The sequence below is a fragment of the Zosterops lateralis genome (assembly GCF_965231275.1).
Source record: "Zosterops lateralis genome assembly, chromosome: 3".
Classification (NCBI taxonomy): Eukaryota; Metazoa; Chordata; class Aves; order Passeriformes; family Zosteropidae; genus Zosterops; species Zosterops lateralis.
Genome location: NC_139764.1, coordinates 104,592,044 through 104,605,278, shown reverse-complemented (window position 1 = coordinate 104,605,278; position 13,235 = coordinate 104,592,044). Strand labels below are relative to the sequence as shown.

The window sequence follows — 13,235 nt, the reverse complement described above, 5'->3', positions numbered from 1 at the left end:
AGAAACATGCTGTCCAATGCTCTAATTTTAGCCCAAGTTAATTAAATAGTATCCAAAAGAGGATTTTATCTCTACTAGCTATGTGAAAGTTAGCTACCTACAGCTAAGCAGAGTATTTACAGTCTCTCTGTAGCCAGTAGAAGAGAAGTAGACACTTCAAAGAGAAACTTCTCACATGACTTCGTTTGGATGGGATGAATCACCATTTGGAAATTTTATTGTTTCTGTTGACTGTAGAAGGAGCATAAATAAGCAGATTTGACATGTGCTGCTTTGTCTCAGATAAAGTTCATTTCCTCTATCTTTCTCTACTTAACTACTTCAAATCAGTAAACAGATCAGACACATAATGACACATAGTGAATAAAGAGAACAGTGGGAGTGTTTTGAAAGAGTTTCACAAAAGCTGATCATGTCCTTCATTCCTCAAACAAAACTGTCAGGAACAAGTGCAGAGTATAAAAAAACCTGTAGTTGTTATCTCACATACTCAGTTTTGCCTCCATTACTGTGTTTTGCAGGAACAAAATCTTCCAATGCCGTTGACTTCAAGGGTAAAAATGTGCCTGATGACAGGGAGAAAGAAGATGAAGAAAATGAGGCATTGGATTTTTTCAAAGAGGAGAACACACCTGACTTAATATCACAGCTTTTATCAGTGGAAAATGTCAAAAAAGGGGAGAAAAAAGAAGAGGGAGATGAGGAAGAAGAGGAAATTTTAGACCCTCTTGGTATAATCAGGTATGGCTAAAATCCTGTAAATTAGGTGTTTAGATTTTAGCCTTTCTGAATAAGGCTGTCGTGTGTCACTGTCCCCACACAGCTAAATTTCATAGAGGAGGAAGGGCCTCTGTAGTTCATTAATGAGGTGCTTTGATAGAGAGAAGAGACTTTGTAGTGCCTTTTCAGTGATTCCTCAGGACATCAAAGTGACAGGGACATCATAAATGCCTCAGTAACAGCCCCAGCTACAGAAGGTGCTTTGCTGGGTTCTACCACAAAGCATCAACCCTCCAGCATCCAGTGCATGTGCCTTCTGGAGTACACAGGACACTCTGATTAGTGTCTGGAACTGCTTTTGAGCTCACTTGTGGCTTTTTTTTTTTCTTTTTCCTTTGTCTGAAGGTGTCACATGCTAAATTCCACTAAGGCATAAGCAGTAACAGCTTGAGAAACAGTAACTGGATCAAAGCTTCCTGATAGTGGTATCTGGGTTTGTTTACCTGTCCAGTGATTTTCAGTTACTTTCTTCACTTCAAGATGGAATTTCTCACTGAATTCCAAACCGATTTCTAACTGCTAAAGTCTGGAAGCAAATTTAGTTTTTCTGTGGCTGGAATCATGAGTATCAACTACTTTTTAGGGTGTCTCAGGCTTTAGATGTCCAAGTAAAGAAGGTCTAGCTGTTCTTTATCTTCAGTAAACACTGACTGACCCAGCTGGATGGTTTCAGGCACCCAGAGTCACCAGCCACTACTGAATATTGTCTTGGATCTGGACTGTGCTTTCAAAAGGCTTCTGCATAGCAATAGGCAGTAACTGAGGGTAACAAACCAGACCCCTCTCTTGGGGTTTCCCAATGGCATTAAATCATTTCCAGGGGATCATTCACTCTAGGCTCTAAACTGGAGTCTCCTACACTAAGTTTGGTCAAATGAGATGATTAATACTGGAAGCACTATTTGGACTTTCCTCCTGCTTATTATAATCATATGTAATTGTGGACAACCAGTTATTTTCCTTTTTACTTGAAGTATTTAATCCTTTAGATCAGAAAATATTCACCAAAAAAGGATCACCAGAAAACATTAACTGTTACTCTTTTGACAAAATGTGCTGAATTACTCAGCATCAAAATTATTCTTTTGTTTAAGGAGAGTTTAAAAATTTAAATAACAATTTACAATGAGAAGTTAGATAAAACAATACTTCCCACAAAATGGTCCTTAGTTCGCATGTTTACAAAAGCAGCTGTCCTTTTTTGGATAGGAAAATGATCTATTGGGTTAGCAAATGCAATGTTATATTTTCCAACTTACAACAAATAGAAGCTGTAAAGAGCTTGCTATGCCAAAACAAGCAAGAAATTTGCTTTTCTCCTCTGCACGGCTTGACATAGCGTTTGAAAATCTTGATTATTTTGGTCTTCTAATGCACTGAAGGATGACAAGATCTGATATTTAATCCTGATTTAGTTTACTGCTTCCATTCCTTCCAAGTACAGAATTCTTACTGAGTCAAAATAACTTCATTTATATAAGAAGTATGGTCTTCACTGGGACAGAGCTGCAATGTGACATGTTATGCAGTCAGATTTTTTTACTCTAAAGCAGTGGCTGGGTATCTATAAAAGAAATCTCTGTATCTATTTATTACGTTTTTGTGACTCTCATATGTACAGTGTTGGGGCAGAAACATGAAAGCAGAAACAAGAATTCTGAGTTGGATTTTTCATTGTCTCTGTTCTCCTGTAACTCATCCTGCTGCCATGGAAGTTATTTTCAGCTCACATCAATGGAGATCAGATTGGACATCAGCACTCTATTCCAGCTCCCAGCCATCTAGTAAGGTGTCTAGGTGAGAGGCCAAAGGCAGGAGCTTAGTGGTCAGGGGATGGTCAGTTCTTGGGGGACATTTTAGGGTGTCTTCTATGCCTGTTAAAATGTTTGGTGCTTGCATGCTTTGAAGAGGAGCTAAAGCCTCACAGCTTTAGTGCTTTACATGTGCTTGAAGTTACTTTGGCATGGGAATGGATAAACAGGAGGTGAAGCAGATAGATAAATGTGTTTACTAGTAAATTGTCCCCTAGTGCCTGGTAAATTCAGGTTAAAAAGGGGAAAAAAAACCCACCATGCTCCTTTCCTCTCTGAAAAACCTTTGGAAAGCTGTACAGCCAGCACTGAAATGAGCCAGTCCATTTCGTGCAGTAGTGGTGGCCAGAGTTCTTTGAGCAGCAGAGCTCCAGCCTAAATTGAATCATGTGTTTGGCATAATCTTACAGGTTTTTTGCTTTTTGGATGAGGATGAAACTGCTCCAGTAGCAGAGGCCTCCATATGCTGTCAGCACGCTTCATTTGGTAACAACTTCTCCTCCTGGGCCAGAAGGCTGTGAATTGGATTTGGCCCAGCACTGCTGCTGTGCTGTTGAGCCACCCAATATCCAGTCAAATATCTGGCCTTAGGGGCAAAATGTTAAACTAGGGCCTTTTTTTTTTCTGGTTTTGTATTGCTGGTGATCATCCAGGTGGAAGCTCATGATGGCCTGGTTCCTTTTGCCTGGAGGAGACATCCCTGTGGTGCAGATTCTCTGCCTTGCTTTTGGGGCTGTGTCTGAGTTGCTCTTTGATGTCAGGTGGACAAACTCACTTGCCAGTTCAGCTCTTCATCTTTCGTGGGTATTAATGATGATCTCCAAACTTGGTGTTTCTCTGTTGTATGGTTTTTATCCCTCAAAGCTTTCTCTCTGTGTTAGCAGGGTAATTCTGGGATTCTTAACAGAAAGACTTGAGGTTTGCTGTCCAAACCAGGATCGTGTCAAAAACAATACATATTTCTGATTAGGTTTTCATCTTTTAACACCCCTCCTCCTTTTTATTTTTTTACCCCAGGAGCCTGGTTCTTCCTAGAATAAAAGGTGCTCAAAATTAACTTGTATTTGTGGAATGCAGTGTTGAAATCCATTGAAATATGTTTTTTTCTCTTAATCCTCTGCTTTTCTCAGTAGTTTGGAGTATTGGAATTCCTGTGTGTTGTCACCAATTACTCTGCAAGTTTTCCTGGATGAAGGAGAAGATTTTGTAGAAATCTTCTCAGCTTTGGACAGAATATACAGGTCCTGTAAGAAAAATCAGTCCTAATACAGACTAAGATGATCCTTTTATATCAGCTGTGCATAAGGGAATGAAGTCTGGTATACTTACTTTTGTAGCAGTGGCACACTTTTAGCTCTATTTCACTTTTTTTAGCTTTTTAAGTACACAGTGGCTTGTAAGTCACTGTAAGGCTCTCATAGCATTTTTTTATGTTAGCATCTCTTGGGTTTGGGGATCTTTTCATTTTTCTTCTCTTAAGCTACAATCATTATACTATTCCTTTGTTAAAATACTTTCTTTCCCTTATAAATCAGATACAGGAAATCAGATACATGTTTAACTCCCCATTGTAGGGACAATATTAGGTATATTGACTCAGCTTTGTCTCCACTCTTTATCACTCTTCTTAAATCCATAGAGCTCAACATTTGCAGATACATATTTTTAAATCTTTAGGAGGCTACTATGGTGCTTTGGCATCTGAGTTTTTAAAGATGCAGTATCTTTTAACAGTGTTTTAAATGTTTTAAAGGATTTTCCTCATAAATTGCAAAATAGTATGGTATGGCTAGTCTCAGTTGCAGGGAGTTCTCCAACTGGTATGCTTTTTGGAATGAAAGAAGCAAGAGTATGGATGTTAAGATCTGTGAGAGGATCTTGAGAGGATCTTCTCTTCCATTCTATGTCCTTCAGAGCCTAATCCTCTGAAGAACAAGGCATGGAAGAGAAACACAAGGTGGATGAGCTACTCACCTGACCTTGATGGCACTGTTGAAAATTCTGCAATGGAAAAAGGTGTGATTTGCAGTGGTTTGAGGGCAGGTTGGCATGGGTTGAGGGGAGCTATGTGCAGCAGGGATCTGGAGCAGCAGCAGTACTCAGCCAGCTGGGCTGTGCCAGGGCCCCTTGGCCAGGGCAGACTGAGCAGTCAGCTGTACCATGGCTGTACCATGACATTCTCCTGTCCTCTCAGTGATGCTGCCTGTGTCCAGAATGCCCACAGCAAGTGGCTGCTGGCCTGTGCTGCCTCCTGGGCTGTGATTGGGATGGTTTAGGAGAAGGCAGGTTGTCCCATGCCAGGGACTGTTCTAACAGCCTGAATTGTTGAACCGAGCTCCTGTGCTCAGGCCCAGACTGTGAAGGAATTACTCAAAAAACCAGTGTGGCCCCATGTTCCTCTACCCACAGATTTCTGCCTGCTGCCATCTTTGCTCCACTCTGCTCTCAAGGGTTGGCTTTCTGTAGAGAATTCAGGCATCTCGTTTGGGATGTTTTTGCTTAATCTAAGCAAGATCAAGTTCACATTTCCAGGTCTTCATCTTACAGGAAGTTAAAAAACACATCACATTAACTGAATTGGGTTTTATATTCTTCCTCTGTGGGTGAAATACTGAGTTTTACTGTTTAGATGTTGAAGCCAAGAGCTTTAGCCTCCCTCTCCTCCCACTTTGTAGTCACAACAACTGAATTTAGTACTTGTATTCAGTTCATTCCAAAAAACCTCAGACAGCAGCTGATTAAAATGACTATGAACCAGCTCCTCTGAACAGAGCAGCAACAATTCTGCAAAAGGAGTGTGGCTGCCTCATGGGTTAAAATGTGCAGCAGCCGTTTCAGTGCATGCCTTTTCTTCATCTGCAATTACCTTCTGAGGTAATACTTGTTCACCACTTTGGGAGAACCCACCTTTTCCTGTGCTTTTTTTTCCTGTTTTCCTCAGCTCTCTGCAGCCCTTGTAGGAGCCTCACCTCCACACAGGCTTCCTCCCTTCTGTCTTTTTTGTTTTGCCTCTCTAAATCTTTCAGTGACAGGGTATATTTCCCCAGGCATAGGCCTTTCCTGGCAAACTGCACAGCGGTGAATATTCCCTAGGCAAGAGTTCTTCTGTCTCCTAGTGGGTCCTGACGAGTTTATGTCTTGACTCTGTGCCTCTGTTCCAGAGGATTTCCCCTTGTGGCTTCTCCTCATCCAAATTTGTGCCTCTCCCGAGGAACACAGACATAGGTAGGTGGAAGCTTTGCATCTGTTGTTTAAACACAGATACAGCTAAGTCCTGACAATAGTTAGGAAGGGATGGGGCTTGTGAGGGCTAATGTTTTGGGCACCTTCTGCCAGAGGTTTTTTAAATCTTTGTAGCTGGTCATTGGTGGGGTCAAGCTCAAGCACCTCCAGTGCTGGAGGTTTGCTCTTGGTGAGTTTAGTCGGTAAGAAGATTATTAAGGCACTTGGTGCTTTTCCTGGCTGTAGATGAAGTAGGTGATGGCTTGGAGCAGCAGATTGGCAGAGAATGAGCAGCCAGGAGCCAGCCCTGGCCTTGCCAGAGCCTGCAGAGCCAGGCAGGCTGCAGGAGGAGGTAGGTAGGCACACAAGTCATCAGTTCTTTCTGGGTTGCATGCTCCACCTTCGTGTTTCCCAGCCCCTTAGTGGCAGTCAGGCTAGAGCTTGACTCCTGAGTTGCTGATCCCAGTGCTCCCTTTCCTTTCCTCTTCCCTGTTGTGGCAGAAGAGTCTAGAATGGCCTCAGCCTTTTGTCTTTGGGGAAGAAATGAGTGGCAACATTTGATCTTCCCTCCTCTGCCAGAAACTTGGGCAGCTCAGAGTGGCTGATGAAGAGGCAGAAATCTGCTTAAGGGAAATTCTGCACTTAGCATCTTTCCAAGTGCTTTTATTGATGGAATGCCCAGAGCTGTAATAGGTGAGGGTAGTGTACTTGCTTATGGATTTTGCCCTCCAAGGGAGAACATTTCTGCACTCTGGAGTGGTGTCCTAGCACAGCTGCTGTCTGCTGGACAGATGGTCTGGAGCAGACTTGCCAAAATGTGTGTTCAGCTGCTGTGCCTTCCGGTCCTTGGCTGGCAGGGTTGTATTCCTGCCACTCCTCAGGCATCCTGCTCCTCAGCCACTCACAAATTCACAGCTGCTTTTTGGTCCAGCCAGGTACATGTTTGCCTTCTCTGAATCCAGGGGGATTTGTACACAGCATAAAAACTACTTGTGTGTCCCAGTCAGCTAAAACAGAGTGAAGGTGTTAAAACATCAAAGAAGAGCGAAGATACAGGTCATTTTTTCTTTAACAAAATACAGATAGTCAAAACAATGAATGAGAAAATAGAGCTTTGTTTTCCTAGCAGTGTGTGTATCCATGCTCACAGCTGTGAAGCCTTCAGAGATTTAAACAGGCAAATCTTTATTTTCTGTCAGTTGTTGAGTCACAAGCTTAGGTTGCAAGGCATGTTTGACCATCACTTTGCCAAGTGACACAAGTATTTGTCGCAATTCCAATCCAGCTGCTGTCAGATTGGCAACTCACAACGTCCCAGTAAACAACCCCATTGGTCTGCTACTGACAGATGAAATTTTTCTGAAAACCAAGGATAGTAGTCTGGTATAGTGTTTACCTCCATCAAAGAGGAAGAAAAGGGAGCAAAAATTCTATATTACCTATGCAGTTAGAGGATAAGCCTGCCTCACTTTTCATAAATTGTCTGGTCTCAACCTTTTTTAGGGGCAACCTTGTAGCCTCTCCTTGAGATTGTTTTAACTGAGTAGCTGGGGAGTAAAGCAGGTTGGCAGGGATGATCTTCTTGCAGGAATTCAGTCCCTCCAGTTTACCTCCTGAACATTTTTGGTTTTGTAGGTGCTTTGTGAGTAGTGTTGCCCATGCAGAGGGCTTTCCTTTATTTTCTGCCACCAATCCCACCTCCTGAGAACAGCTTCCAATGTGTTTCCGTACTGAAAAGCTTGCTGTGCCCCCACAAATGGGGGGCTGAGGGTGATTGAAAGAAAATAGTGGAAAATGAAACCATGTTTAGCTGTTAGATCTCACAGAATCATCCTTATTCATTCAGTGTTATGTCTTCTGAGTGGCAGAAACATGTTCTCTTGAGATAATTCTTGCCAAGGCTTGTATGGCTCCAAGTGGTGGAACTGAGACCCTTTCCTGCTGTACTTCCCAGCCAGGGAAATTGAGTTGGATGTGTGAAGGACTTGGCCCTCTTCTCTCATGGCTTTTATTTGGGAGGGCAGACTGAATGGAATTATGCTCAGGAAAACTGAGATTTTTGGGTACTCCTGGACTTGTAGTTGACACATGTTCTATCCATAAGGACTCCTTCAGGAGGGTGTATTGCACAGGTGGTCTGCACCTGGCAGTCAGAAAGAACTGTACTTTGGGATCAGAGCTGGACACTGTCAGAGAGGTTTGGAGTGGATACACAAGTCACAGCTCTAAAGTTGCTGCTCTGTGTTTTCTTTTATTTTGGAAATAGTGATTTCCCTGACCTAAGGAAAATTTGTCAGAGTCCTCCCTGTGCCAGCATTGTCCTTATCTGCATTCATATTTCCCTGTCTAGTGTTGGATTTTTGGTCCCATGAGATTATGCAGTCATTATTTCCCCAGGTTTTTAGGTAATTGCCTGGCTTAAAGTTCAGTGGTGAGTTTTTGTCATGACTGGCTTGAGTGACTCCAGTACATCCACAGCTGGAACATGAGGATCCTTTGGGAAAGAGTTTAAGTAATTATTTTAATGTGCTTCATTTTCTTTCTGATTAGAACACTGAATATACTTTAAAGGGTTTTATAAATAGTTGATTTGTGTTTACGCCATCATCCTAAGCCCAAAGGGCTGAAAATAGCTCTCTAGTCTGGTAGTGTTACAGCTGTGTGTACCATCCGGTGGTGTTTCCAAGCAGAACACAAATGTATCTTCACCTGGGGTAAAATGCAGCAAGGACTTAATTGCTTCATGCAACACTTCATTGCAGCACCATAAATGAAGAACACTTAATTCAACTGGAAATGCAGAGAGAATTGCATCTATATAAATGCAAATACCCAGCTTGGAATTTGACCAGATTGCTAAAGTGGATTGTCTCCTTTTAAGAAAGATTTCACAGGATTTTTAACAGACCTGGTTCATTGTTTACAATGTACCAAAGGAAAAAAACTTAACATGCATTTTTCGATAGACAGAACTGTAGAGCCAAGTAATATCAGGGAACTGGAATGAAATGCCATTGCCACTAGCTGGCACCAGCTTTCAAATAATTCCCATAGTGCTCTGAGTGAACTCTTGGCTTTTGGTTTCCCCGTCCTGTTTGGCAGGACATGCAGGCATTTGTAGCAGAGTTAGGCAGCACTGAAGGTGTGCAGGAGCTGCTGTGGGCTGCTCTGCAGGCATATCCAGCAAGTCCTTAACTGAGAAAGAGAGAAGTAGGAGGCAGGAGTTCCTTTAGAGAGGCTACGGGAGAAATTTATGACTACACAGAATCAAAAGTGTCTTTTTTTTTTTTTTTTCTTTTTTTTTTTTTTTTTTTTTTTTTTTTTTTTTTTTTCTTTTTTTTCTTTTTTCTTTTCCTTTGGAAGAGGATTGAACATGATGTAATTGGGCAGATTTAAACATGTTTTGTTTCATCGACTTTACAATAATAGGATGACTCAAGTCCTTAATTAGAATAAAAAAAGCATTACCTCATCGATGAGCCTGCTCCTTTCACCAAGGCAGGGGAAATCTTTAATCAACACATGCAGGGAACTGCTCATAGATGAGACAGACTGCTAATGAGAGATGGATTCAGAGCTGCCCTATTGCTTTTCTGTTCACTGAAGAAATTGTCTGTGGGGTGAATGTATGCTCAGTTTAAGTCGAGATGGGAGTCTTGTTTTTCCTTTCATCTGATGCTGTCAGGTTCCTAATTCAGCAGACTTAATGAAACCATTGTTCCATTTTCCCTGTGGACCTGCTGCAGGCATTTCTGTCTTCATTTCAAAGGATCAAAGAATCAGCTTTTGGAAAACCATTTTTGAAAGCAATCTGTAAAACTTTGCCAAAAATGCATGATTTAGCTATATAACTATAGGCTGGTACTAATTAACACACCTGGGGATCATATCTTTTACTGCTGCCCCTTGCAGCATTTGACCAGGTCTGGAATCATCTGAAGTGTCAATTAAAACAGAATGGCCCTAGGGACAGATGCATCTGGGACTCAACAGCTCTTCATTCTGCACTTGAATTTCTTGGGTCATATCACAGGACTTAAAAGTTAGATTTCTCCATTATCCCTTTAGTAAAAGGAATAAAACTGATTTTATAGATCTGCCTGCAGAAAAGTTTCCCTTTGCACAGAAATGAGGCATTCAGATAGTTGTTAATGACCACTGTCATTGAAGCAAAAGAAATGCTTTCCATTACCTCCTGTACATTTTGGTAGGAGTTAAACCCCTTCTTTCCATATTGCCTGATATGCCCCGTCATGTCCAAATCACAGAGGGAGTAAGTAAGATTCATTATGGCAGTGAAATACACAGCTGTGGTAGGTGGTTTGACTGTGGCTAAACAAGTAAATAAAAGCAGACAGGAACTGTAGTATTGCATTTGCCAACTCGAATAAAGTAGCTTCTGTCCAACAGCTAAATCCTTCCGCTCCCCAGAGCAAGCTGGCCATATTCAAAACAGGAAGGCCCCTAAGCTTGTACTGATCCCTAAACTTTGTCCAGGCATCATTTGGGAAAGCAATCATTAGCCTGGGCCAAATTCATGCTGAGGAGCATGCTAAAACAAGGCAGTTACTGTGCACCATTATCCCAGCTCATGCACTCACCACATTTATTTGCTGTTGCTGGCCTTTTGTTGCCCTCAGAAGAATATGCATTTTTTGGAGTCAGGATTGGCGCTTTTGGGGCCCTGTAAGGAGATGCAGGCAGCACTGAGGTATGCCTGGCACCTGAGGATGCTCCTGGCCATAAACCCCCAGAGGTATTTTGCAGCAAGGATGGGTCTGGCTGCTGGCTTCTCTCAGCTGGCACTCTGATGGGTGCTGGCACAGCTCAGGAGCTAGCCTGGAGCTGGAAAGGTGCAGCCTGCCTCTTTTGAGTGTTCAGAGTTCAGCCCTGTGGATGTGAGCTGGGGTGTATCACATGGCTTGGAAAAGGTCTTGATTTTGATTTTCACTAGTATAGGTTATTTTCTGAGGTCTGCTCTCTGAACAACAGTTTTTTAATAGCTGCTCTTTATTTGTCATGATACACAAATGGATTGGAGTCGCTTGAATGGAAGACTTCTAAGGTTCTCTCTTCCTTGCTTTTTGGCTTTTTGTCTGTAATAGCAGCTGAGGCATACTTAATGGCATCATTAAACACAAAACACAGTGTCATGCCCTCAAAACCATCTTACAGAACCACAGAATCACTAAGTTGTAAGAGACCTTCGAGGTCATCAAGTCCAACGCATGCCCTAACACCTCAACTAAACCATGGCATCAAGTGCCACATCCAGTCTTTTTTGTGAATGAGTGTCACATTGGCCAGCTTCCAGTCATCTAGAACCTCACCAGTGAGCCAGAACTGTTGGTAAATGATGGAGAGCAGCTTCACAAGCTCACCTGCCAGCTCCCTCATCACTCTGGGATGGATCCCATCTGGTCCCATAGATTTATGAACATCCAGACATCTCAGCAGTTCTCTGACTGCCTCCTCTTGGATAACAGGGGGACCATTCTGCTCTGTTACACCTTCTACCAACCCAGTATGACAATTATCCTGAGGACAAGCCAACTTCCCACTAAAGACTGAGGCAAAGAAGGCATTAAGCACTTCCACCTTCTTATCTGCAGTTACTAAGTTCCCTCCCACATCCAATAGTGAACAAATGTGGTCTTTTCCTTCCCCTTGTCATTAATATATTTGTAAAAACATTTTTTTATTATCCTTTACAAAAGTTTCCAAATTAAGTTCAAACTGAGCTTTGGCCTCCCTAATATTTTTCCTACATGCCCTAGCAACCCCCTTAAATACTTCCTGTGAGACCTGACCCTCCTTCCAAAGATGATACATACTCTTTTTTGTTCCTAAGTTCCTTCAAAACCTCGTTGCCCATCCAGGCTGGACATTTGCCTCATTGACTCATCTTTTGGAACACAGGGACAGTCTGTTCTTGTGCCCTCAAGATCTGTGTTTTGAAGCACACCCACCTTTCCTGAATTCTTTTGTTTTTAAGAATTGCTTCCCAAGGAACTCTCTGAGTAAGTCTCCTAAATAGGCCAAAGTCTGGAAGTCCAATGTAAGAGGCTTATTGATGTTCCTCCTGATTTCACCAAATATCAAGAAGTCTATAATTTCATAATCACTATGCCCCAAGTGGCCTCCAACCACCACACCTCCCACTAGCCCATCTCTATTTGTAAACAACAGGTCTAACATAATTTCTCCCCTGGTGGGCTCACCTACCAGCTGCAACAAAAAGTTGTCTTCGACACACTCTGAAAACTTCCTGGGCTGTCTCTTTTCTGCTGTATTAAGTTCCCAACAGATGTCTGGTAGGTTAAAGTCACCTAGAAGAACAAGGGCTGATGATCCTGAAACATTCCAGCTGCTTATAGAGTAAGTTGTCCACCTCTTCTTCTTGGGTGGACGATAACAGACTCCCACCAGAATGTCAGCCTTGTTGGCCTTCCCCTTAATTCTTACCCATAGGCATTCAATTCCATCTTCATTAGTTTCAGTACCTACGGTGTCAAAAGCCTTCTTAATATAAAGGGCCATCCCTCCACCTCTTCTCCCTTTCCTGTCTCTTCTGAAGAGCTTGTAGCCATCGAGTGCAGTGCTCCAGCTGTGAGTCATCTCACCATGTTTCCATAATGGCAGCTACATCACAGCTTTGCTGTTGCACCATGGCTTCCAGCTCCTCTTGTTTGTTACCCATGCTGTGTGCATTGGTATACATGCACCTCAGCTGGGCGACTGATTTCACTCCTAACTCAGGCTTACCACCCTTGGGCCTGTTTTCAGACAGCCCAGCTGCATCCCCTTCCCCCTTCAAACCTAGTTTAAAGCCCTTTTGATGAGTTCTGCCAGTTCATCAGCTAAAATCCTTCTGCCCTTAACAGAGAGATGGAGCCCATCCAGTTCCAGCATGCCAGGTGCTGTAAAAGTTGCCCCATGATCAAAGAACCCAAAATTCTGCTGATGACACCAGCCCTTGAGCCACTTGTTGATAATGTGGACATTCCTATTCTTTTCACTGTTTTTCTCTGCCACCAAAGGGACTGAGCAAAACACTACCTGCGCTCCTGCCCTGTCAACCGCTTGATCCTGTGCCCTAAAGTCTCTTAGTTGCCCTGACACCCCTCTTTTCAATCTCATCACTGCTAGCCTGGAGTATCAGCAGTGGGTAATAATCAGAGGGCTGAATCAGCCCAGGGAGTCTCCTGGGGATATCTCATACCTGGGCTCCAGGGAGGCAGCAGACCTCCTTGTGGGATGGGTCTGGGCAACATGTAGGGCCCTCTGTTCCCCTCAGAAGTCACCCACTACAACTACCCTTCTTTTCTTCTTGATATTAGAGGTGGTGATCTGCCCTACAGATGAAGTGCAATTGGGAGGCTCACTGGGCAGATAATTTTCATTTGAGTCATCTGGCAGACC

The 13,235-nt window shown here is 42.8% G+C and overlaps 1 protein-coding gene across 1 annotated transcript in view; it reads left to right on the top strand.

The window, feature by feature from the left end:
* Positions 1-13,235, top strand: part of HS1BP3 (HCLS1 binding protein 3) — a 56,661-nt gene that overhangs the window by 17,361 nt on the left and 26,065 nt on the right. The window contains 1 exon segment of the mRNA XM_083857761.1: positions 522-741. Coding sequence (XP_083713887.1) covers positions 522-741 — 220 coding nt within the window.